The sequence below is a fragment of the Maylandia zebra genome, linkage group LG22 (assembly GCF_041146795.1).
Source record: "Maylandia zebra isolate NMK-2024a linkage group LG22, Mzebra_GT3a, whole genome shotgun sequence".
NCBI classification, from domain to species: Eukaryota; Metazoa; Chordata; class Actinopteri; order Cichliformes; family Cichlidae; genus Maylandia; species Maylandia zebra.
This window is the reverse complement of record NC_135187.1, coordinates 8,739,168-8,766,445: the sequence shown is the minus strand read 5'-3', so window position 1 is coordinate 8,766,445 and position 27,278 is coordinate 8,739,168. Positions and strand designations below refer to the sequence as shown.

Sequence of the window (27,278 nt, the reverse complement as noted above, 5' to 3'; positions counted from 1 at the left end):
TTTCATTTTTCTGATTGCAAACGAGCCAAAGAGAGGGATTTCCTCACCGTTCACATCCTCACTGACCATCTGACAATACTACAACCAAGCAGCCTCCAATGAACCACTTATTCATTATGAGAAATTTACACCATCCTGTTAAAAGAATGTATTTCATCGATTAAAAAAACTCAGTAGAAATTCAGAAATATATGTTTAAATCTACAGAAGTCATTCAATTAAAGTCTTCAAATATATGACCTGATTTTTTGAGGGTAGATGCAACTGGTAAAGCTCAGGATAACTAATGGCTCAATCACACTAGAGTAAAAGTAGGATAGCACCCTCTTGAGGTTTTTTGCTGTCAGGCTCTATTACAAATAGTTATAGCATACAAAGGTGGAGGGTGTTCAATCATCAACCTCTTGGAAACCAATTTTGATTGCAAACCAGTTGCACAGGTTGCCTAGTGGGAGGCAACTTGTCTCCAAAAAAATTGCGGTCTGACTCGGACTGACTGCAATAAGTCTCAGACAGACTGGTGAAGACTTACAAATAGTTGCAAGGTCTGCCTGCACCAATGGGAACAACTCATCTGTGAAGGCGATATTCCTACATAAAGGTCTCCATGTCATTTTGCAATCTTAGCCTTGATCTGCAGCAAATACACATCTATTTGTGGAGGAATTTGTGTTTCAAACCTATGAGTCTGATTGTAAGTATTTAATATGAATTTCTGTGCATGCAGATGGCAACGGATTTGCAATTTTTTCCAAGTTATCACAGTTAACAGTGCTCGCTGCGTTATCACAGATGTAATTGCCAGCATAACCCGATTCAACAGACAGCAGAACGACTCCATCTTATTCCCGTATTTAGTGCAACTGACCTAGCCAAGGCCTTCGAAGCAACGATTTCAAAGGCAGCAAAATCACAAGTCCATTGCAAACGGTAACAATGATTTTGGTTGTGCTGCTCTCTGTTAAGATTAATGGTTTATGTCTTAGTGAAATTTTGTATTACATTATTACCTTAAATGTTACACAACATAACATAATAAATGAAATATCTTTATTGGATAAAGCGAGCTTCAAAATTTGTATTTGATTTGATAGATTTAAATCGAAGTTTTCTCACAGGGGAGTATATCTTTTTTGAATCAGCTCATATATCAGACTGACAGGAGGAAACACATCTATATTCGCCATGGTCTAAAGAAAGAATGTGCAATACACACTTTGTAAAAACCTTCAGGACAGAGACAGGACAGGAACTAGAAAGTTTTCTGAAATTAGATGAAGTATAACGTTCCATCAGTTTTACTGGAAATGAGAATTCAAATTTTAAGTAACAGAAAGGACATTCCTCTGATTATGTGACAAACTGAGCCGTGTAGGAGTATGTTGTGCGACTTAAGTTAGCACAACATGTAACGAGCAAAGACTTAAACACGCCAGTGTGTACCAACATCCTTGTTTTTTGGGGGTTTTTTTTAGAATTGTTGTTAGTCAGTTAATGAACTACAAACAAAGTGACAGACCGCACCTAAAGCTGTAACGCTGCATGAGCTCGACATGTGTGGAGAAAGGAGACCCGAAGAACTGAAGCAGAGCATCGATACAATAAAACACTGAAGTTTATCACATGAAACTGAACTGATCCAGTATCGCTGCACTGTTTAGCTGATGTTTAGCTGATGTTTAGCTGATGTTTAGGTAGATGTCTGACACATTATGGCACTCATGGTGCCTTGTTTCTCTGCGTCTCTACACTAATAATAATTTACTAAAACTATTTGCTAACACTAAACAATTCGCAGAATGCATGAGTGCCTTTAATACTTACTTAGATTAAATGTTAGGTTACATGTTTATTCATTCATATTCATATGTCATTATGCTAATAAAGAATTTTACTGCAAATAGATCAATTGCATAAATGTCCTAAAGAACATACCTACATGTATGTTTTGGATTTATTCGCAGAGTGGTTTGAAAGAAGTCGAGTTATGGAAGCCAAATAGTCCAAATATGTTTCTCCCTGTGATATCTGCCTCATTTACATTCATGTCAGTAATCCAGTCACAGAGGGAAAAAATCTATTCAAGAAACATTTATTTTCCACTTTTTTCTGTAAGAACATGATTTTTCACTTCTTGATCATGTAGATTTTTGTAACACACAGAAGACATCTGAAAAGGGAAACACGAGGAGGGGTTCATCCCGCACAAAAAGCACAAAGGATCATTTTTCAGCTCAAGCAGATAATCAGCCTTTAGTGTGGAATGATGGAGCTCTCAGGGGGTAGTGAGATGAAAATCTAACAGAGTCCCAAATCTAATTATTATTGACCTTTAGAACGAAGAGATTACTGGAGGTCAGGATGTACAGTCTCTCATTGGTCGCTCTGAAGCCCAGGATTGGTTTGTCGGAGTCCAGGCTGGCCACCTGTTGCTTGGCAACCTGTCCTACCTGACGGCCCTGTTTCCTGTTGAAGAGGACGGTCTCCACCGGGGAAGGCTGGCGGTAGATGAATGCACGGCGGAGACATTCACACAGTGAAGCGTAGGAGAAGTTTGGAGCGCAGGTGGCAAACTTCTTATCTCGTTTGGATGCCTGGACATAACCTGCAAAAATAAATAAATATAAGATCAGAGACATGCAGGGACAGTTTCTAACCTTCACTTTATACTGTCTCACTGAAATAAGGACACAGAGTGTTACTCCAGATAAGCTTGATTTATAGTCCTGTGTTCTGTGACAGCAGTACTAATACCTGCTTGGAAGCTAATTTGGTTTCCACAAGGATGAGCAGCATTTTTAGGACAGAAGGACTCTAAAAGACAATTTAAACTCACCAGTCCAGAAACATTAAGACTAAAAGCCACCACTTTAAAGTGTGGCGGGCCACATAGTGCAGCGTCTATGTGCGGGACAACAGATGCCATAGGGGAGTTGACCGATGTGCTGACATTAGCTTAAAGTGATCTGATGGCATCTAACAGCAACCTCTGCAGCTGTAGCAAAATGCAGAATGGCTCTTTGAGACTCTTTGAGGCTGGCTCCAAACACAAGTTAGCAAAAATATGAAAACTCATATTCATCTTTATAGCAAATCGTTCTGTGCAAGTAGCATTTTTTAAATAACTTACTTATTAAATTTGATAAAAGTCTCAGGTTGCAGGAACTAGCTGTCTCTTCACCTCAATTAATTCAAGTCACTGAAGTGGACATGTCGGCCATATCCATCCAATAAGTCCGTGCTTCAGATTAAGTGAAATTCTATTATTTAATTTGTCTGTTAGTCATTTCTGTGATCTACAGAACTACATTAGACAACAGCTGCCTAAATGGCAGGGTGGCCAGCTGGTGTAGCTCACGTGGGTCTTACAGGTTATAAAAACTGGCTCAGATGAACTGTTCACCTGGCATCATTTGTTAGTTTATGTTTAACATGCTCCATTTTATTTAAGTAAACATCCTGTGTCGACTTCCACGTATAAACAGATAGGTGTGTCTGTGCTGGACTTGGCTGATAACTAAGGTACAGTTATGGGTACGCTGGTACAGTTTATAAGCGCAGCTTGCTAGGCTTAGCCGATAACTTCCACGCTTTCAACTAAATATAGTCACGAGGAAAAGATGGCAGAAGTAATAAAGTAATAGTGGAGGCTTAAAAAGCCACAAGCCAGAGGGTGATGTCACAGTGGATATATCCTCCTTCTCTCTGTGGAGGAAACCAACTACTTAAATTCTAAGACAATATCTTTGTGATGGCATGATTGTTTCTGGTTGTTGGAGTATTTCTCTACCTCAACAGCTAGTATTTGAAGAAGCGAGGAGATGGAGCTGCTAGTGAGAGGAAAAGAAATCTTTTTTTTTTTGGTCTTTCAGGCCTGGAAATAGCACAGGCGTGAAGTGCTGTAGAGTGCTATGGCACGGTGTGTCGATATGTGGTTGGCCTAGCTGCTGCTGGCGTGGGCTTGAACATAGAGAATAACACACACACACTGTTCCACAGTCATGTGTTTCTGACTTAATGCACATTCTCAGTAAGAGGCACTTACATTTTGAAATAACTGAAGTAATTCAGAACCACAAAGGTTGTGAATAATCTGTCTTATCTTTGAATCTCACAAATGGAAATATTTCCCTTATGAGCCACACGCCCCAAACTACAGATAAACAAAGATCACATATGGCATATGAGATTGTTTTGAGTTTCTACACAGTACGTTTTTTTCCTGTATTCAATGTAATTATTGTTAGGACGAACAGGAGGGAAATGCAGCTCTTTTCCGTACCTGCTGGTCCAGGACTTGAAACTAACTTGTTACAGGATCAATCTACCTGCCACTACCCATAACCCTACTCTCTCCATCTAACAGCCAAGCGTAAAAAGGTTTTTGTTTTTCCTATGGCATAGTTTTGCTGCACAAAGCTCCAGGCGCGGATCCAAATCACAGTATTGGGTGAAGAGAGGTTTAAAAATCTACCCCGGAGTAGCAATGACAAAAACACAGCTGAGGAAAAAGCTAATTGCAGGACGAATAAGAACTCAAGTGAAGCTAAAATATTTCAGTCCCCCCAAACATTCCTCAGAGATCCATGTTTTTAGAAGGGTGTTCAATACAGAAAGCAGACGTGTGATCAATGACCCAGAGAATTCAATTAGCTAGAAAGAGAACGCACCACAGCAGACATGTTCAGTTAATAGTTACAGATACTGAAAAGGTCTAAATAGATGTAACAGAAAGAAAAGAAACAGTCACTGATTCATTCATTATTTAAGTAATTTATCAAATTACTGTAAATACAAAGAATTTTCCAGTTTCAGCCTCTTGAATCTAAAATCAGAGACAATTAAATTCCTTTAAAGATGCCCCCTTTGAAATTTGGACAATTAATCAATAAGTCAGTTAGTTTGGCAGTGATGCTTTAAATCATGTTAAAAGCTGAAACACTGACAAAGCTTTTCCTTTTTTGGCGGCCTGTCCAGGACAACAGCAAGGACAGGCTCCAAAATCCTGAACTGCATAAGTAGTTAAGAAAATGGATGGATGGACGGTTCACTCCTTAAGCTTTGAACAACATAAGTCTTTGATCATTTGCGTTCACTGAACTGGAAATTGCATATTTGCCAAGGTCACTTCAAGAAGACCAAAGAGCTGGGCCAAAAGCACGAAACAGTCATTCTTACTCATCTGATTTATAAAGATGTTTATAAGTGTCGAGTCATTTTCATACTGGGAGATGTGCACAGGCCTGATTTGCACTCCCACAGTTTGCATTCGTCCGTGTAGCTGCACTAGCTATTACATCTGTCAGTGTGAAGCGCTGCAAAGACAAACAGCTATTTCAGCTGTGTCAGTGAGTTTCTGCACCTGCAGCAAACCGGCTTTCATTAGCCGTGTAAACCTGTAAAATCATCAATATTAGCGACATCCTAATAATCAGAATCAAATACAGAAAATGCTGAATTCTTCATTGGAAAACACTTTACCTATATAAACTACATAAAGTAAAAAGACCACCGCATAGAAAGAAACAGTTGGATGTTAATGAGAGTTCATGATTATTCGTAAATAACTGAGTTACTAAATGCCCCTCTAATTGCACCTAAGGTTTCCATCCACCATCGTTTATTTTATCGTCTCATCACATCAGCCACATGACTCTAGAAATGTTAGACAGTGCTGTAAAGTTTCATTTAGGTGAGTGCGTGTAATTGCTTATAAATACCAGGTTGCTCCAGTACGCCTTCACATATGTACACATTGTTTGTACATCTGCTTCCTGATATTAGTGACAGTGAGACTTTATTGTTCCTCTGCTGCTGAAAAACATCTTTCACTCTTGCAATCTGATGAGCCACTTCCTGCATGCCTAAGATTTCCCATCTGACACCACAGCAGTTCAAAAACGCAAAACCAGCAATTTCTCTCCTGCAGCTCAACATTTGTCCTTAATAAAATTAGCTTGTGTAGTTGTGTTGTGTAGCAGAGCCTTAAGCAGCACAATCAATACTAAACACACTACAGGTTTATGTCATGAATCGCTGTGCGGCAGGCAGGAGTTGGACCCAAAGTGCAGGACTCACAGACTCAGGGAGGTGAACTCAAAACTCAGCTTTATTTGCTGGCAGGGAAAAAACATACAAACTAATCTAAACTGGGAACTTTGAAAACTCACAGAGAGACACACAGGGAGATCCACACAGCAAGAGGGACGACGCGACACTGACTCAGAGAAACACAGGGTTTAAATACACTGGGAAGTAACGAGGGGAATGAGACACAGAAGGAGGGCACAGCTGGGAGAAATCAGGACTGACGAGACAAGCAAAGCAGGACGCATTCACATGAGACACGGACCATCAAAGTAAAACAGGAAGTATCACACAGAGACGCGAACTTGACACAGTGGAGACAGCAACTAAGAAATACAGAGACATAAACCATAAGGCAGAGGTCTAAGAACCAAAATACACAGGGAAATACTCAGCTGGGAACACAAGAGACTAGACTAGAGAGAGTAACAAAAAACCAACCATGAGAACATAATGCACAATGCAGAGTGACAGAAAACAAGAAACTCAAACATGCAAAGACACAATTACACAGAACAGAGGGGACACAGAGAGACATGAAGGGCAAGGGATCAAAACTAGAAGCCATAGAATAAATCACACACAAGTACAATAATACAAAAATCACAAAGAACTAAAAACGCTGGGTCAGGAGACCCAGGACCGTGACAGTACCCCCCCCTCAAGGGCTGGCTCCAGACAGCCCAAACACAGAAAGACAAAACCAAACAGAAAACAACCCAGGGCGGGCGGCGGGGGCCCAGGACGGAGGGCTCGGAACAGAAAACAAAAGAAGAGCACGGCAAACACCGGAGCCCAAGAAAACAACCCAAACACAGAGCAGTTCAGGGGGCCGACCATGCGGAAGGCAACGGCGGAGACGTGGAACCAGTTCAGGGGGCCGACCGTGCGGAAGGCAACGGCGGCGATGCGGAAACAGTTCAGGAGGCCGGCCGTGCGGAAGGCAACGGCGGCGACGTGGAAACAGTTCAGGAGGCCGGCCATGCGCAAGGCAACGACGGCGGCGAAGGAGACAACGGAGCAGTTCAGGAGGCCGACCGCGCGGAAGGCAGCGGCGGCGGCGAAGGAGACGGAGCAGTTCAGGGGGCCGACCGCGCGGAAGGCAGCGGCGGCGGCGAAGGAGACGACGGAGTAGTTCAGGGGGCCGACCGCGCGGAAGGCAGCGGCGGCCCCCCAGTCTCAGGCGTGCTGGCCATGGCCTGGTGGGCACAGGACCAGTCGAGGCAGGACCAGACGAGGCAGGACCAGACGAGGCAGGACCAGACGGTGGCGATGCGGGGGCCGGACCAGGCGAAGCACAGGCTGAGGCTGGACCAGACGAGGACGAAGACTCGGAGGCTGGACCAGACGAGGTTGCAGAGGCTGAGGCTGGACCAGGCGGAGCTGCAGAGGCTGAGGCTGGACCAGGCGGAGCTGCAGAGGCTGAGGCTGGACCAGGGGGAGCACAGGCTGAAGCCGAAGCTGGGCCAGAAGCAGAGGCTGAGACCGGACCAGGCGTAGCAGAAGCAGAGGCTGAGACCGGACCAGGCGTAGCAGAAGCACAGGCAGAGGCTGGCCCAGGCGTAGCAGAAGCACAGGCAGATGCAGCCGGACCAGGCGACGACGAGGCGGTCGCAGGTGGCGGCTGGACAGGCTCCTCGGGCCCTCCAGCTGATGCGGCGTGAGGCTGAACGGGCCCCTCGGACCCTCCAGCGGAGACAGGAGGCTGAACGGGCCCCTCGGACCCTCCAGCTGACGAGGCGTGAGGCTGAACGGGCCCCTCGGACCCTCCAGCTGACGAGGCGTGAGGCTCAACGGGCCCCTCGGACCCTCCAGCTGACGAGGCGTGAGGCTGAACGGGCCCCTCGGACCCTCCAGCGGAGACGGGCGGCTGAACGGGCCCCTCGGACCCTCCAGCGGAGGCTAAAACAAAGCCAACAGGCATGAAGTCCTCTGGCGGACATGAGGACAACTGGCGCTGCACTGAGCACTGACTCTGCCCAGGCAATGCGAACATGGTGCAGTTCTTAGGGGGCTGCTTAAACTTCAGGGGTCCAGAATCAGCTGGGGACTGAGACCTAGCCTCTGGGGAAGCCCTGGAGTGGCCAACTGTGCCAACGGCAGCTAAACCATGAAAAGTACCCTGAGTAGAAATCAAGTTACCTCTCTGCATGGAGTGAATGAGCAAAACTGGCGACACAGGAGACTGAGCAGAGAGAGGCTGCTGGGCAGCTAACTGAGCTACTGGAGACACGGGTGAGAGTGGGAGCTGAGCTACTGGAGACACGGGTGAGAGTGGGAGCTGAGCTACTGGAGACACGGGTGAGAGTGGGAGCTGAGCTACTGATGTTGGTGAAGTAGATAACTGCACGGGAGACTGAACTGAGGGCGTCTGCACTGGCACAGGGGACTGAACTGATGTCTGTTGTAACGGAGGTGGTGAGAGCGGAGTAGGCAGGGGAGTTGATGACTTCACAGGAGAATGAACCAGAGGTGAGTGCACAGGAGACTGAGCTAGAGGTGGTAGTGATAGTTGAGGGGAAAGTGGAGCTGGTGATTGAGTGGATGACTGTGCTAAGGGATGCTGCACTGGGGACACTGGAGACTGCACTGGGGACACTGGAGACTGCACTGGGGACACTGGAGACTGCACTGGGGACACTGGAGACTGCACTGGGGATTGCAGTGATGGTTGTAGTGGAGGTGTGACGGGTGGAGGAGTGGCTGAAGTGGCTGCGGGTCGGGCGGCTAGTGGCTCAGCTATAGAGCATATTAACGGCAGGGCTATGGGTTGAATGTCTGACTGAGTAGCAGCCTGAATGGCTGGGTGTAGTGATGGTGGTGGTGGAAGGGAAACAGGTGGTAGTGTGGATGACGGAACTAAGGGCGACTGAGTGGCAGACCGAACTGATGACTGAAGCGATGGTAGAGGTGAAAATGGAGCGTGTGGTGGAGTTAATGGCTGTGCTAGCGGGGACACAGGAGATGGAGCTAGCGCTTCTGGCTGGGCAGCTAAGTGAAAAAACACAGCCCCGGAATAAACAGTCCCAAAGTCAGGAAACTCTTGATTGTCCCTTCCACTCACCACAGCTGGCAACTCAGACGTCTCGGGGTCTGGCTGTGGCGGTGGGTGTCGGCGGCGTGAATGCCGTTTTCTTCGGGAAGCCGGAGGTGCGGTGATGGAGGAAACTGGCAACGACGGAGAGATCACGGCCGGCTCCTCATCCTCCGACCACATTGCTGCGAGAAAAGCAGCGGGTGAGTGACAGTCAGAGTGGAGGGTGGATGGAGAGGAGTCCAGTGGCAGCGGCGTGGAAACGTTTCCCGATTGTGGCGGTCGCTGTTGCGGTATGACGAGCTCGCGAGCTTGTACTGTCTCCTTGGCTTTCTGCAGATTGGACAGTAGGCCCGAAAATCCTGAGAGCTCGCGAAGATGGGGATTCCCCTTGAGAATTGCCTCGATGGCGTTTATCCCAATGGACATTGCTTTAATGTCCGAGGCATGGGAAACTCGCTCCCACAGGCTGAAGATGCGGGCCAAATCGCTTTCCCGGGAGGAGCCTGCTGGGTCCATGTCTGGTCGCGTCGTACTGTCATGAATCGCTGTGCGGCAGGCAGGAGTTGGACCCAAAGTGCAGGACTCACAGACTCAGGGAGGTGAACTCAAAACTCAGCTTTATTTGCTGGCAGGGAAAAAACATACAAACTAATCTAAACTGGGAACTTTGAAAACTCACAGAGAGACACACAGGGAGATCCACACAGCAAGAGGGACGACGCGACACTGACTCAGAGAAACACAGGGTTTAAATACACTGGGAAGTAACGAGGGGAATGAGACACAGAAGGAGGGCACAGCTGGGAGAAATCAGGACTGACGAGACAAGCAAAGCAGGACGCATTCACATGAGACACGGACCATCAAAGTAAAACAGGAAGTATCACACAGAGACGCGAACTTGACACAGTGGAGACAGCAACTAAGAAATACAGAGACATAAACCATAAGGCAGAGGTCTAAGAACCAAAATACACAGGGAAATACTCAGCTGGGAACACAAGAGACTAGACTAGAGAGAGTAACAAAAAACCAACCATGAGAACATAATGCACAATGCAGAGTGACAGAAAACAAGAAACTCAAACATGCAAAGACACAATTACACAGAACAGAGGGGACACAGAGAGACATGAAGGGCAAGGGATCAAAACTAGAAGCCATAGAATAAATCACACACAAGTACAATAATACAAAAATCACAAAGAACTAAAAACGCTGGGTCAGGAGACCCAGGACCGTGACAGTTTATAGATTTCAAATCTCTGAAAAGTATTATCTAAGGAAACATATCAAACACACACAGATATATGCAAGTTAAATATAAGAGGTTTTAAGAGCTTCAAAACACCAATCATGGAATGGAAGCACACATTAACCACGCTGTGGTTTCATTATTGTGAAAATAAAAACAAAAACAGCACCGTTGCCCTCACATATATACCACTGTCCCAAGTTTAAATCACCTTCTATCTGACCAATAAGCATTTAGGGACACCAGCTTTAAACCAACAGGAGTGTCTGTTATTTTCAAGCTATTTGACAAAACCATTATCCATCTGCCCAAAGAAAAACAGCCTGTGCAGGTGGGCCACACTATAAAGCAAGGCCATAACAACGCAGTGGTACTGCCTCATTTACATGAATAGAGGGGCCATAAACTCCATCACTGCATGCTGGAAATTCTTGTGGGGTTTTCATTTATAAAGACTATAAGACCACATAGTTATAGCTACTATAATTATAGTAGTTATGGTTATAGTAAAAGAGACTGTGCCACCTTACTTCATAGTTCTTTTCTTCTCTTATTTTTGGCATTTGACAGTCAAATTATCTCTTTTCTTTGCAGGAAAACCCCTACCTCTGCAAACTGAAGTGTTTAAGACATTAACAAACTTTTTAAGGACTCTTTCACGTAAATACATTTAATGGTGGTGTGGCATAGTCGTTTCTAGTACGTTACAAGGATGATCTCTGGTACTCAAGCATCCACATTTTGAGTCCTGTTTCTCTCTGTGCCTTGTTCCGACTCATCGAGGTAATTTCCGAAAATATCACCAGGGATCCATCTGCAGTCCAAAACTGGATGATATACTCCAAACAGAAATGTGCTGTTTGGTAAGTGCGCCTTCTTAACAAAAGAGAAATGAAGAAGTCACGGCTGTCAAAGTGCTTCAGGTGTCTGTTGTTTTAAGATGAGAAGAGACAAGTGAGGAGATAAATTACACAGACCAGGAGACTGAAAGAGACGCGGCTCTGGAAACAGGCGCAATCTCAGCACATCGGTGAGTGTCTGAGCTAACAGACACGTTACGATGCAGTCCTCACACTCAGGTATATTATCCAGAGCAGTTTAAAATGTTTATATGCAAAGCCGTCCCCGTTATCATTAACTACACTTTTAAAGCAGTCATTTAGTTGTCTATCCTCTGAAGTTGTGAAGCAGCAGGAGCAGCAGCAGCAGGAGCAGCAGCAGCAGGAGCAGCAGCAGCGTGATACTGGACTTAAATGTAAAGTTATCAGCGCGTGAAATTAATTATTCATCTTATGCTGTCTTTTTTTTTTTTTTTAGATCATAAAGATAAGAGTTTTACATCAGTTTGACATTTACTGTGACTCATACATCTTGGGATAAACTTTGCACTACAGACATAGTGGCGTAGCTTCTCTGCTAATACAGGTGATTTTTTACAGAATAAAAGCAACTCTTTCTGCAAAACGATATTTCTGTTTGGATTTGAAACAATAATATTTCCTCTAAGCCCTGACTGTAGTATCATTTCCTTTATTAAATATAAGCCGAAGCTACTGGCTAGCCATCTTCCCAGTTTCTGCCTCTCACACACAGCTGGAGGTTGTTTTAATGTTAACAGGCCCGAGAAGCGCCTGGGAAGCAACATTTATTCCTCTCGAGTGGCAAATGGCTGCAAACAGTGTTGGTTTGACAACATAACCATATTTGTTAGGCTTAAAAGGCGCTGTAGTGTGTTATCATGAAAGATGTGCTGAAAACCGGAAACTCAGCAACTGTTAAAGATTCACTGCAGCGCTATTGTATGAAGATTTAGTATAAAACTACAAATGCTGGGACCTGTTTGCCTTCAGTTTCAAAGAATTTGTCTTTTTTCTGCTTTGAACCTAATATTTGTAAAACCAGGTTCAATTTGTACTTCCTGTCATCAACACCACTTTGTGTAAACTGAATAGTAAACAATTTATTAGGACCCAGCAAAGAATTTTATTTTGAATAACTTATCAGTTGTTGTTTTTTTTCAGTGTCTGATCAAGGTAGAAAAATAGTTCCAAGACAACAGTTCAAGGTTTCACTTCTTAAATGTAGCCAGGGCACTGTTGTTAGACTTCCTAGTAAGAGAAAGTCTGAGTTTAAAACTTGTTTCTGTTATCTCTTTATCGATTTGAAAAAAATTTAATGAACCAAACCTTCATAAAAGAAAAAAAAAAAAAACACTTCAGTGGTGACTCAAACTGGTGATGTCCAGCTTTCGGGCCCATACTTTTCCTATAGAGCTGACTTGGTTTAAGATGCTGACACCGAGGAATAGGAGGGGATGGCTTTAACAGTCTAATGCAGGGGTCAGCAACCTTTAACACCCAAAGAGCCATTTGGACCCGGTTTCCACGCAAAAGAAAACACTGGGAGCCGCAAATACTTTTTGACATCTAAAATGAAGATAACACTGTATATATTGTTTTTTACCTTTATGCTTTGTGTGAACAACTAAGGTGTGTTGCTTATGAAATCCATGAAGTGCTATTTTATTTATGTAATTAACACATGTTGAACTCTTAAAGAAATATAACAAAAGGAAAAACACCCAGCTGAACTAAAAGGATCCATGTAGCAACAAAAACTGTTGTGAGCCGCCATCCTTATATCGCCTTTGGGCTTTTGGAGCCTTGACCTGACTTTTAAAAAAATAATTGGAAAAAAAGCACTATGCTGCTACAAAATGAAAAATAGATATTTGCAAAAATCTGCCTTTGTGACCAGTTTTGATCCTGGAGATGATCTCAGGGTTTCAACCATCTTCACTAATGCTGGAAGCCCACTGGGGGAAGCCGCTGGACCAAACTGTGACTACAGCACATTTCAGAGGCAGATCTTTGCTCCTCTAACAATATGTTCCGAGCCTTATTTTTCTTTTTTGAGCAGATGAGGCAGGCAGAAAGTCAAACAGAGGAAAAAGCTTTGAATATCCAGTCAATTCTCAAACTACAAACACTCTTAAATGGCTAAAAAGGATGGGCACCAGTACAGTTTACTGATTGACCAGGTGCCCGTATGCCTTACGGCCCAAAAGCAGTGGCTGAAGTTCGAGTCCGACCTGCTGTCCCTTGCTGCATGTCTTTAACTGCTCTCTTTGCCCAAAATTAAAATAATAAAAAAAAAGGTTAACAGGAAACTTTGTAGCAGAGGCAATGTAACAGACCTGAGTCCAGGGGGGCATAAATTAGGTTTCACTTTTGACTGAGACTGCAGATTTGTACACTGGCAGCTAAAAGCCTCAAATCCTACCACATCTTATTGGATTCCTTTACAGTGACTGGGGAATCCATGACAGATCTCAGAACTCATTTTTAGCCAATTCGCTTTATGACATTGTTTATAGTCATGCTGGAAGCCCCCAGACTGAGGCCATAAAGGGATGCAGCTGGTTAGCGACAGCACTCAGATAGGCTGTGGCTGGTGTTCAGTGTGACAAGAAAAGTTTCCACGCCATCACAGACCTACTGACACCAGCAGTCTGGACTGCTGAGACAAGGAAGGCTGGTTCAGAAAGGATTCATGCTGTCGAGGGGAAGTGACTACCATCTGCAGTCTGGGACAGAAATTCAGAATTACCAGATCAGGATGCGTTCTCTCCAGTATTTGTACGGTTTCTATGAGTCTGTGCTTCCTGTGGCCACAAATTTCTATTGTTTGCCAACAAGAATTGAGGTCTTCTTCTGCTTGCTTGGCCCATCTGTCTCCAGACTTCAGATCGGCACAGATGAAGAGCTTTCCTCTCATCTTCTCATCAACAAAGCATTCCTTTCAGCAGAACTGCCCCTTATATAATCCCACGTTAGCTCTACAGACTGTTGTGGCAAACAACAAATGAGCATTTTGGATCAGACCAGCCTGTCTACTACCAACAACCATGAGAGAACAGATGAGATTTACCTTCATTCAGATGTCTGATGTGAACATTAACCCCTGACCTTCATCTGCATTTTATGCATTACACTGTAGCCTCATAGGATAATTGTACAGGTGTTCCTTATGTGTTTGGGTTTAGTGGGTCTATAATTGAGGGAAATTCACAGAGTAAGTGTTGCAACTTTAAACTCTTACCCAAAGCATTGAATGTGGCGATGTGCTCCCACATGTTACCGGGTTGATCAGGACGAGGCTGCCAAACGAGAGCGTCCACGTCATGTCGGAGGCAGAGGCACGGCATTTCGGATGGGTTCGCGTCAACCGTGAACAGGTACTGGTGACTCCCTAGATTCACCTGGAGACACACAAACATGAGGGTTTTATGTTGATGTCCCGAGGTTGTAGAGGTTCAGCAGCAAAGACAAAGGTGGTGATGGACTCGTGAAGTACTGTGATTTTTTTAGTTGTACGAGGTGATTTCTTTCTGATCTCCTCCACTGCACGATGCAGATAAAACAAAACATGAAATGCTATTCCCTGTATTTTGCATCTTAACCTGAGTTCAGCAGGTTTGTTTGTATTTGCCTCATACTAAATTCTGATTAATGTGCTTGTCCTAACTCTGTGTGGTTTGCTGCTATTCTGTTCCAACTCCATTTGTTCTGGAGAGAAAACGACTGTTGTTATGACATAACTCCTTTTCGGCATCTGACTGTTCACACTGATTCCTCACTTGATGAAAACTGCCAACTTGTCTCAGAGGCTGTCAGGCGGCGTTGTCCTCCCCATCTCAATACACTTTTGACAAGCATTCAAAACGCTGCATAAACCAGCTCATAAGCTGGTGGATGATTGTAGCAAACAATGAAGAGCCATTTAGGAAGCCGTCATCTCTCCTCTCTAAAACTCATTTTCTTGCCAGTTGTGGTTGACTTGGAGTGTGAGGCTTTGGTACAGCCTCTGTGTGTTTTTATGTGGGGGAGGTGACTGATAACGATGCCACTGCCTGCCCTGTGACATGACTAGTGAATACGAAACAAACAGTGGAAATACAAATAAGTGTACCAAATTAAATTGACTTAAATCACAAGTTTGTGAGCTGCCAGAGGAGGACGAGTGCAGGTTTCATTAATTTGAAGGTTACTGCATGTGATCTCATTGATTAGTTCTCCCTCTCCCTATAAACCATTTAATGTTACTACCATGGATCTTGTAGTAAGTAAGCAGTCAGCGTGACTACATCTGATGAAAGACTTCAACAGGGAGTCAGAGGAACAATGACCTATTCAGGCCTAGACATATAAAAAAGAAAGCCTGTGATAAGATACTGAGTAATCTCTGCTATAAAACAGTACCACTGCATACCAATACATGCTTCACATTTGAAAACATCACCGTTAAACGCAGTTTCAGCTGTATTAAACTATAAAAGTGACAATTAGCACTACATTGGCTCAATACTGGCTCTGCTGACTAATACTGACATACCAACATCCAGGGTTTCTGCATACAAATTACATGCCTGGTAGGATCACTACCACCTGTGGCTTTTAATATATGAATCAAAGAAACATTTTTTAGACCAGAGTTAGAAGTTAGCTAATGGTAAGTCCTTAAAAAATTTATCACATAACCACACACTGTAAGGTTTATGCAACAGCTGCCATAAATTAACAGTACTGGTAATTATCAAAAATTAAGTTCTGTTTCTGTAGCTCTTTGATTGAAATTACTTTTTTGTAACTAAAATATAATTATTGTTATTATCCATGAATTTCAAATAGCACATTATTTTTTCATTCAGATGCCAAATTACAGACATTTACTTGCATCCCAGAACATAAAAATTAGTCCCAGTGGTTTAACATGCTTGACTGATTTCTAGGGACCCGAATAAAATTTGGGTTTAAAAATGTGAACTCAGTTTGCTATTTGCCTAATAAATAGCATCATTTTTTTTTTAAAGATTTTTAAAAATCTGTTTTCTTGTTTTTTATTACATGTGGTCTCATACATTTGTTAAGCACTGTAGGCGAACCTGTTTTTGCCTGTTCTTAGCATGATTATTGTACATAAAACTACCTACGTGTGGATGAGGTAAATAAAACTATTTTCAGAATACTAATATTCTGCTGCTTGTTTCCAGGAAAGGAAAAAAACAAAAAACAGAAAAACAATCTTAAGCCTTTTATTGCATTATTTTCACAAACACCTTTCTCTGCAGGGGGTTCAGGTCTCACCTTACAAGCTGTGGCAATTTAAACCCAGACAAAAAGTAAACAGAGTGACACTAAAAAGATTATAGAAATAGTGATTGTATTAGTATTGTATTGTATTTTGTATTGTATTCTACTTTAGCTTCTTCACAAAGCCTTTATTGAATAAGAAGGATTTAACTGAAGGGAGCAGTGGATTATCCTTCTGAATCCAGAATTCCTGCTAATTCCTGTATTAGCTTCAACACGGAGATACAATATTCACAACTGAGAGTGATAAAAAAAAAATGTAAAAGAACAGGCGGAGCTCTTAAAGAAACAGAGGACTTTTGTCTGTCAGTAGGAAAGGTTCAATCTAATGCAGCAACAGTATAGGAAAGAATAAGGTGAATGTCTCACTGTCTCATCTTTTCTTCCTTCATCTTACGTCAGTTTTCCTGCATCTCCACAGAACGTGCACATAAGAAAATGCATTAAAAAAAGGCATTAAGGCCACTGAATATGATTAAGAACCGGGGGTGGTTAAGTTGCCACAATACATACTGCTTAAATGGACCTAAAGAGAAGTGCTTTATGCATTCAGATCGTTTTTGTTTGAGATGCTCTTTGGAAAGGAGAAGTTTATATAGAATATATACAAGTATTCCAAGGCACTTACTTTCAAACGACATTTAAAATGCATTAGTTTTCATGTGTAATCTAAAAGAAACAACCTCCCTGATGAAGGCTTATAAACTGAACTTGGCATTTTTTAAGTTAAACATAACTTTAAAAAAAATGGCCTGTGTATTGCTACAGTGGAAATTCCTCAAAAAGACACACTCTCCATTTTTATTGTTCTGATCAGTTTGAAGTGAGCAGGGTTCAGCTGATGTCATGCATGTATGCACCAATCAGGATCTTATGAATGAAAACACAATGAAAAATGTGTCTTCAATAAAATAAATTAATAAAAAAAAAACGGATGACTTGTTTAATTATTCTTTATTTCTAGGCTGAGGTATTACCCTTTCATTTCATCATGATGTCACCATAGCTCTGTGAAAAGCCTTCAGTTGATCCAAAACACTGGGACTACAAAATCATATTTCTCCATTTAAGCATCTCTTCACTAACTTTTTGTAAAATCCAGAATACAAAATAAAACCCTTCTCCCTTAATGACCAAGCTCCATCATATCTTAAATATCTCATAGCACCATATTATGGCAACAGAGCAGAACTTAGCCTTCAACTATCGGGCTCCTCCTCTGTAGAATCAGCTAGTTCGCCTTCCTGCAATGTCAACAAATGCCATTTTTGTCACATCTGCAAGCATAACTCAGTTACACAGCAGGCCTCCTTTTGTGCCACTCCCAATTCTTGACTGTCAATCCCAACTTCCCAATAAGAGAGATGATTTTACTCCAAATCATGATCCAAGTATTTATTGCCTACATTTAGTGTGAAACAAAACAAATGAAAAAGAAGCAAAAAAGCAAACCACGGTCTCCTGCTCGATATACATGCTACTTAAGACTAAAATGTTATCTCTTATAAGCAAATACCTCTGATGCCAGTGCATCAAAGGCACTGATCCCAAAGGAAACCTTATGCATACTGGGGAGATGCAGGTGGCATCTGAAAACATCACATTATATTATGTACCAGGATTAGAACATGTTGGTGGAAGCACTATTTGGCATTAACATTTGGTCTTCTCTTTACAGCACCTCATACTTTTTCCTCTTTGTTCTTTTTTACCTGAACCATAACTGTACATAGAGGTGGTGCAGGTACTGCATCTTTTGGATGCAGAGCAACATGTTTTTGTTCTGCAGTCACTCGCGCCTACAACCTGCCCAGTGTGGGTTTGTCATTGCACAATACTCATCTATTCATTCTGCTCTCTTTTCACTCCAAATAGTCGACAGCCACCCACCCTGTGGTTGGTTCTGTCAGAGATTTCATCCAGAAACCAATCCAAGCCTTTTTCCTCACACATACTGCTGCTTCCTTAACCCTTTGAGGTCTCAATTGTCACCGTGATGACATCAACCCTAAACATAGGCAATCAAAATATGTAATTTTAGCTTTAATTTAATTGCTCTCCCAAGTTTTGGTTATTCTTAAGGTTGAAAACATCCAGTTCAGAGACCTTTGATCTGTATCTCAGTGCTCAATCACTGCTTTTAACTTCAAGAGAAAGACCATGACATGGTTAAAAAGCTGCGTAAATAACCCAGTCTGTGAGTTAAGACATTTTTAGGTATATTATATAGCGGTTGCATAATATATGCACAATGCAAGGTACTGCCACTGAAGCCTGTATAGAAAAGTACTTAATAATTACTCATACCTGCTAACATTTTCAAAAAAAGCAAAAAAACCTGTCAGTAAAAGCTGTTTTATTTTTAATCAAATGGTTTATAGATGATGACAGGAAGTGGGAACTTGGTATTGCAGAAAAGGGGAAAAAATGCATCTGTATGCAGGGGCCAGATGTCTGTTATAACAGCTGAAATGCCAACTCCCTCTCATCACTGCTGCCGTCACGCTCTTAGAAGGCTGCTGCTCACTCGCCTTTACAGAGAGAGGACAAAGCGTTGTTTACTTACACTCTAATCAGCCCGAGACGCTCAATTTTATCTTTTAAAAACCATCCAAGTGTTTTGTTTGACAGCAAGGGAGCCAGCTGCACCAAAGGGCAGTCAAATATGACCTTCAGTTATAACCAGCGTGTAAAATCAAAGCCTTTTTTTAGGAAATTGCATATCATAAATGTGTGACTCTACCTCCACCTGAGGAGGCTGGGATGTCTCTCCCAGTGATTGTGCGTGTTTGTGTTGTAATACCCATTGATCAAACCCCCCCCAAAACAAACTGCAGTTCAGGGAAGCTCTTTGTGCTCTGCAATTGTCAGATGACTAGTTTGTAGAATCACACCTGTCCTGGTCGACAATGCAACACCTGAACAGATGCCAGCTTCACACCACATTTGTATCTTCACACTGAAATTAAGCACCTCTACACTGCCTCTCGGGCCAATTGAAATAAAAAAAAGTTAAGTTTTGTAGCTGTTTCACAGTGATTTCCTCGTTGCTGTAATGAAATACACGAAAATACAAGGTACACAGTCGTCCAATCTTGATTGTAAACCTTGAGAATGACACACCTGTCTTTCTGAGAGTGTTCCTAACTTGATTAGATGTTGTGAAGGTGTCTTTGTAAACTATTCCAGTGAACACCTACTATATACAAGTTCAATACTTGGAATCAGCTGAAGATATTTGCTGAATTTGTAACAAATAAAAAATGTAAAAATTCTTTCTTCCGAACACTATCACAAGTCTAACAAATTATAAATTAAACTGCACGACCAGTACCAGTCTAAATGAAAGGATTAGAAGGTCAGAACAATGTGAATTTCCCATTGTGTCTTAGTTAAGACAGCTCTCTACTTTAATTATTTATTTATTGTTTGTAAATTATAAGTCATAACGGTTCTGGCAGAATTTGCTTAAAATTATTAAATTTAAGTTGCCTTTGATGTAATAGCTGAGGAACCAAGATAAAATATAATAAATAACAGTGCGGTAGTCTGTTTCACAATGTCATCATTGTTTTGTCTCATCATAAATGCAGTGCACTTGCTTTCTAATGAGAACTGGCTTCTGTCGCTCCTTAAAAGCCCATATTTGCACTTAGTGACTGTGATGTTGACTGCATTAGGAAGGGTTCACAGGCAGTCATGGCCAGGATGTTAACATATAGAAATTTGCAGAAATTTGCTCGTTTCTGAACATTTTAGCAATCTTATACTAACCCCAACAGGGTTAAACTGAGTTCCCTTCCAGACATAAAGTCATAACAGTATGACATTCAAAGGTCGGACTGTTCGTAATAACTCTACCTCATCCAAGCAGGAAATTGCTGGCAAATTTAACAGCAACAAAGAGCGTAGAAGAGCTCTGAACAGACGAAGCGCTGACAGACTGCCATCAACAAACAGAAAACTTTTTCACAAGAAAAAGCAAAACACCCATTCTCAGAACATTCAAATATATCTTATAACTTAAATGTCTGAAAACGTTTCAATCCAATTATCATTTTATGGTAACAAATGATATCATAAAATACTTTCTGATCCTGCTGCACAGCTTACATGATGCTGAGATAAGCACGGCTGCAAAATCCATTACAGGTGACCAAAGTAGATGTGACTCAGCCTCCATCTGAGGAAAGCACACAAAAACCATTCTTCATCTTTTTCAGGTGGGATCAGAACCGCAGACAAACACACAGTCAAAGGTGGCAAATTAATAGGAGGAGCCCAAATTTTAAGCTAAAAGGCTTTCTGAAAAAGGTCAGGTATCCTAGTGGGCAGGCAGGCGGCTGAAGCATTAAGGTGGATAAAATGAGGTACGGAGCCAAAGAATGGAAAAGTAAGGCTTCCTGGATGAAATCCTGTACACAGACACGCTCACGCATCCATGTACACACACACACACACAAACACACAGATTTAGCCTTCCTTCAAAAGACTGATGGAACAGAAACAACTACAATCAAACTTATTTAAGAGCTGCAGGTTGCCTGGTTGTACTATTTGCAGAGTAAATGAAGGGAGAAACATTAAAGGGCTTTTATTCCTATTTAGCCCTTCATCACAGTCTGAGCAGAAACACTATACTGGACACTCACTAGTTGTTATTAGGCTTTCATTAAATAATGAAAGGCTTCAATTTTACAGAGTTTTTGTGACGGGGAATTTTTCATTATGAACACAGGAATTATTTTGCCCAAACGAAACACAGAAAAGTGAAAAGGGAACATCAGTGGCGGATGTACTGTGGTCTAATATTCACACATGAATAGAGCTTTTGCAATTGGCTATATACAGTATCCGGGCTGGTGGAAGACAAACATCCAGTTATGCTCCTTCAGAAGTGAGGTTGAAACTGCTGCTTTTACAAACACGTCATTGAGTGGAGTGTGCAATAGGATGTTGTTGGGGTTTTTTTTATAAATGTGAAAGCATACTTGGCATGTCCTTAAAATACAAATGCAAAACCCATTAAATCCTTTCTTTCCTTATCAACTGTGAATCAACTAAAATAGATGTTGTTCTAAAGAAACTGCAAACTGTGACGTCCGTTTTTCACCTTGGGGCGAATAATGGACAACAAAGACAAAGTTGCTAATTTCTCGTCATGCAAACTGAACGCATTCAAGAAGCAAAAAAAATGCAAATAATATAGGGATGATATTTCAGTGTGCAGCTTTACAAACCTTCTGTTGGAAGAGTGCAGTAAAAACATTATTTAACACTTTGTATTTTTGCTTGTTTGGTGTGAGAGGAAATAAAAAGTCACTTATTTGTTACATTTGTTTAAAATGTAACAAATGTTACAAATGTTTAAAAAGGATAAAAAGTAGCCACAAAACTCGGTGACCCATGTGACTGATTTGCAACTGGTTGCTGGTAGTCCCGAGGCGAAATTAGTCCTAAAAAGGATGTAGTCCTGCACCGAAAACCTCCTTACAATTGTTTTGGTTGCTAGCAGATTCCCACGGATGACAATAGTTTGCATGAAAGACATCGACTCATCTAGAAACATCTAGTCTCCATCTACTCTCAGAGTGCTGGTGAACTTCAAAAATGCGATGCAAACTGTGAAGGGTGACCGTTCACTTTCAAAGTAAAAACTGTGCATTTCAAAATATGATGACTGCGGTCAGCGAGGCTCAACTTTTAATTTTAAGATCAACATTTGGTTTCTGGTTTGTTTTACACTTCAAATTTTAAATGGACTGGATCTTTCTTACCTTCTACTCTGCCTGAGCACTCAAAGCACTCCATACTTCAAGCTTTCTATAGATAAATGAAAAGAATTTCATCTCTTTTGTTTAACTATTATATACACAATCACACTTTCTAACTTTCCAAATAGAACTGATATGAAGACACATAGCAGCTGCCTCACTCAAGGTTAAAAAACATGAGACAGCAAGAAAAGAAAGACTTTTCTGGCATACACCATTATCAAAATGCTAATGCTAAAATTGATTCTCCCTAAAGACTGTCTGGGTTTTGACAAAAGGCGCCCTAGTGATCCAAAGTGTTTTATATTCAGTGGACAGATACCATCAATCTCTCTGGTGACAAGTCCACATCGTTGTCCATACAAAAGGAAAAAGTCAATATATGACTCAGCTGTGATCTGAACAACAATATAAAATCCCCTGAAACAACCAGAAAAAAATGACAGGAAAATGAAAGCAAATCTGCACTTTGATGCAGCACATGAGATCAGATCCATTTGTCAGCGATGCACAGTGCCTCTAACCACTTGACCACCCAACGTGGAGCCATGTTGCTCCTTGATGAATATATTGTGCACACACAGGTTTATAAGAATAGCCATCAGGTACAACGTTTCACCTTCTTACTATTCATATCACGAGGATGAGTGATGAAGTAGGTGTGCCTGTTCTTCTTCAGTGGGCCTTTGTGGTGCTCTCTGATCAAGTGCCTTGTTAAAGGGCAATGCCAACAACAGCTCATTCACCGGGGCAGACGCTGAATACAAACATGCTCACACAAAGCATCAGGTAGCTAACAGTGTGCTTGAAGGAAATAACGGATGGACAGAGGTGACAGCTGTCTGGAAATGTTAAATCTGAGGGCTCAGAATTGAAGAGCTGGAGACTCAAAGTGTTTACCGGTGAAGAAGAGAAAGGATACTCACCACCTGAGTGGGCTTGAGTGACTGCTCATCAAAGTGTGTGAGGCTAAAGCTGTCTTCAGGAAACCCATCGCAGTCCTCCAGCTCCTGAGAGTTACAAGGGGGCTTGTCCCTGTCAGGGTTTCCATTCTGGACAAAAAAAGAAAGCAAGACAGAGGCCATGGTTACACTTGCTTTGCATTTATTAACATGTAAAAGGCAGAGCTAGCACCAAGAGTCTCAAGTGGACCCAGACGATACTAACGAAGGGCGAGGATTAGAGAGGAGCTGCCTAAAAATGCTGATGAACAGGCAACTGTGAGCGACTCTTGAAAACTAGAGAGCTACGATGTGTACAAGTCGTCCAGAGGAAGAGGGCTCAGAGCAGCTGAAGAGGAAGGGAGCAGAGATGGGAGACCTTAGGGGAGGAGGGGATGTTAAAAGAAAGAAGAAATGTAAGAGAGGTCATGAGAAAACCTCCAAAGAAAGCAAAGCCAATATGATTTAACCACACAGAGGGTCGGGTGAATATAAACTGCTTAAAGATTTTCCCACACCTTCTATACCAAGAAACCCTCTCTACCCATCTATTTTAATACGTATGCACTATATATATAAAACACAAGTATATAATATGTGGCAGTGTGACAAATCAGAGAAAAAGACAGCTTTAAAGGAAATTGATGTTTACAAGAGTATTGTTGTAACATGAGGAATAACTTACTTATCAGGAACATTAAAAAAAACATCTCATTGATAACTTCCCAGTTATCCTTGAATAAGTTTAAGTTGTCATGAAACTACACTTTTACCATTACGATGGTTTAAAAAAACCTATAATATCTTTATATTTCAATCATATAGTATAGCAGTAAAACCATTTTTGTATTTCTGTAATCTGCCAGTATAGTACATGCAAACTCTTCAGTTGAAATTATATTTTTAATGCCTAAAATATAATAATGTAATTAATAACTACATTTTGCACAGCCTCCATCTTGGATCATGCTAGCTGTGGTAAACTTCTGCCTCTATGGATCTGGTAAATGTGCTGCCATGATTGGAGCCTCTTTGCTGTCTTTTAACCTGGCCTTTTCTAGCCACTGGTAGAATGTTCGATCGGGGCTCAAGAGTTGGGAGTTCGCCTTGTAATCGGAAGGTTGCCGGTTCGAGCCCCAGCTTGGACAGTCTCGGTCGTTGTGTCCTTGGGCAAGACACTTCACCCGTTGCCTACTGGTGGTGGTCAGAGGGCCCGGTGGGGCCAGTGTCTGGCAGCCTCGCCTCTGTCAGTGCGCCCCAGGGTGGCTGTGGCTACAATGTAGCTTGCCATCACCAGTGTGTGAATGTGTGTGTGTGTGTGTGTGTGTGAATGGGTGGATGACTGGATATGTAAAGCGCTTTGGGGTCCTTAGGGACTAGTAAAGCGCTATATAAATACAGGCCATTTACCATTTCATGTCACCCACCTCCTCCACCTGTGGATGGTAAATCATCTCTAACACTCACTCACTCAACACTGGAGACGTCCAGGCATTGTGAGGAATTTTCCTGTCTTAACATCAGTATTACTCCAGCTGGGTTTCTGATGACCAATAGTGTGCATGTACTGATAGTTTGGATCTTATTCCTGCCAACTGGCTTTTCAGCGCCTGTTTTAACTTCTGAAAGGTATTTGGCTGAATCTTCATCATGGTGCCTGTTGGCCTGTGGTATACCCATGTCAACATGAACCAAGATCTCTAAAGAATATTTCCAGCAGCTTAATAAATCTATGGCTCTTTAATAACATCATATCCAATAAGCTCTATGTCACAGATATTTTAAGTCTAATTCTTCTTGCTCGTGGGATGGAGGGATTTTGTTTTACTTCAATGCAATCCTGCAATGTCAACTTTGAATTAAAAGTATATAAAAATACAAAGTTTCTTTCATACTTTGTATTCTAAGGAGCTTGGAAAGAAAAATGACTGGACTTCTTTACATTTTTTGAGGATGTTTCACCTCTCATCAGAGAAGCTTCTTCAGTTCATTCATTCATTTTCATATGTATGTGTTTCATACCACCACTCCCGTCTTTAATTTTAATTTGCTGTCATTAAAAAATATACATAATAAAAATATACAGAAACTGGACAGGATGTGGCTAGTCATTTAGAATATTGGTTGTACAGATAAAAGATGTTTCTCATTATATTTAGCACTGGATTTAATCAGTGTAATGTGAAGAGTGAGCCTCACCAAGTCTTCAGAGGTAAGGTGAGTCAGTCTTTCATGAATGAGGGCGGCCTGCTCATCACTCATCACATACTCCCCTCTCTTGTCGCCCATCACCAGCTCCGGCCACATGGGCCCCTCACCACGCTTCTGCAGGGTCACCTCCAGGCTGGGGACAGAGTCGGAGAATACAAAATTACAAATCATACATGTATTACTCATTAGCAAAAGGGCTGTCGATGAAATAGCATTACATTTAAGCACATAATGTGCAAACAGGCAGCTTCAGAAAGCTCACTAAGCGATTTTCTAAATTACACAAGATGGTTTAAGCTGCAAGTTCTTCTTCCACAATTTAAGAAACTATCTGAGAGCCTGCAGAGTATGTATAGTACTTTGGATGAAAATGATGCAATCAATGAGTAAACATCCAATCAGTAGCAGCTTAATAGGCTAATTTCCAGTGATGATGACAAAGGTCATAGAAAGGCTTGGAAAGATTGAGACGGGCAGAAACAGTTTTGACATGAATCGTCTTTCTCTGAAGCAAGAAGTGTCTGAGGCTGTGCTGCAGAATACATCAAGGAGAAAAACTGGAATGTTACCAACTCCTATCCTAATATCATTAAGAAGCTGCAGTATTACTTCTCGTAAAAAGATCGTCTCTGTCCTTTCAATGGAATGACTGAAATTAAGACTAAATTTACAATAAATCAAAATAACTGCAACATCATAAAGCCTTAGTTTGAGGTGTATTTTGAGTTTTTTGAAATAATTAATCCAGGAACTCAATTAATGCAATTTAATTCATGTGGTGGGAATTTCCAGCTTTGGGTGAGTTGTCCGGCTGCTCTCATTTGCTACTTTTCTTACACGATTTCAAGCTGAATATTTTAGAGATTTATTTCAAACTTTTGACAAGACTAGATAATAAAGAAAGAGAAAATGAGTGGCAGATTGATCAGGATCAATAATAAACAATAGCTGGGCCACTTCTCCAATATGTTTGACAAAGCTTTAATGTTTACTATCAAATTCAAACAAAAAGCTTGTAACTCTAGCAGCTAATGTATTAAAATCAAATGCAGCACAAATTGTTTCTGCATACTTATTTATTACTAAGAATAAAATAAACATTTCGGTTTCAATTTTGTCCATTTACACTTAAAATCTATAATAAACACCTTAATAAAGGAAATTATTATTTAAAAATCGGGCAGCATCGTGGAGCGGTGATTAGCACTGTTGCCTAACAGCAAGAAGGTCCTGAGTTCGACTTCACCACCTGGCCGGAGCCTTTCTGTATGGAGTTTGCATGTTCTCCCCATATTTGCGTTGGTTCTCTCTGGGTACTCCGGCTTCCTCCCACAGTCCAGTGACATGCACATGCGTGGGTTGAGGTTAACTGATCATTCTAAATTGCCCATAGGTGTGAATGGTTGTCGGTCTCTATGTGTTAGCCCTGTGATACCCTGCGGGCGATAATAGACGGATGGCTCTTTTCAAAACTGCATTTTATATTTACTTGTGTTATCTGGGGTGGCTGTAGCTCAGGAGGTAGAGCAGATCATCTACTGGTCGGAGGTTTGTGGTTCTATCCCTGGCTCCTCCAGTCTGCATGTCAAGTATCCTTGGGCAAGATACTAACCCTAATCCTAAACCCTAATCGATGATTGGGTGAATGTGGTATGTTGTATAGGGCGCTTTGAGTACTCCGGGAGAGTAGAAAAGTGCTATATAGGAATCAGTCCATTTACCATTTATCTCTGCCTAATATTTACATTTTTCTAAAGTATGAAAAATATGAAATAATAATAATAATAATAATAATAATAATAATAATAATAATAATAATGA

The 27,278-nt window shown here is 41.8% G+C and overlaps 1 protein-coding gene across 1 annotated transcript in view; it reads right to left on the bottom strand.

The window, feature by feature from the left end:
* Positions 1–2,076: 2,076 nt before the first annotated feature.
* The window catches only part of nudcd1 (NudC domain containing 1), a 55,879-nt gene continuing 30,677 nt past the window's right edge, over positions 2,077–27,278 (bottom strand). Inside the window, exons 7-10 of the mRNA XM_004569249.4 lie at positions 25,446–25,590; positions 23,232–23,357; positions 14,481–14,640; positions 2,077–2,605 (exon numbers count right to left, since the gene is read on the bottom strand). Of these exons, the coding sequence (XP_004569306.1) occupies positions 2,316–2,605; positions 14,481–14,640; positions 23,232–23,357; positions 25,446–25,590 (721 nt within the window). The 3' untranslated portion in view covers positions 2,077–2,315. The remainder of the gene's footprint in view (positions 2,606–14,480; positions 14,641–23,231; positions 23,358–25,445; positions 25,591–27,278) is intronic.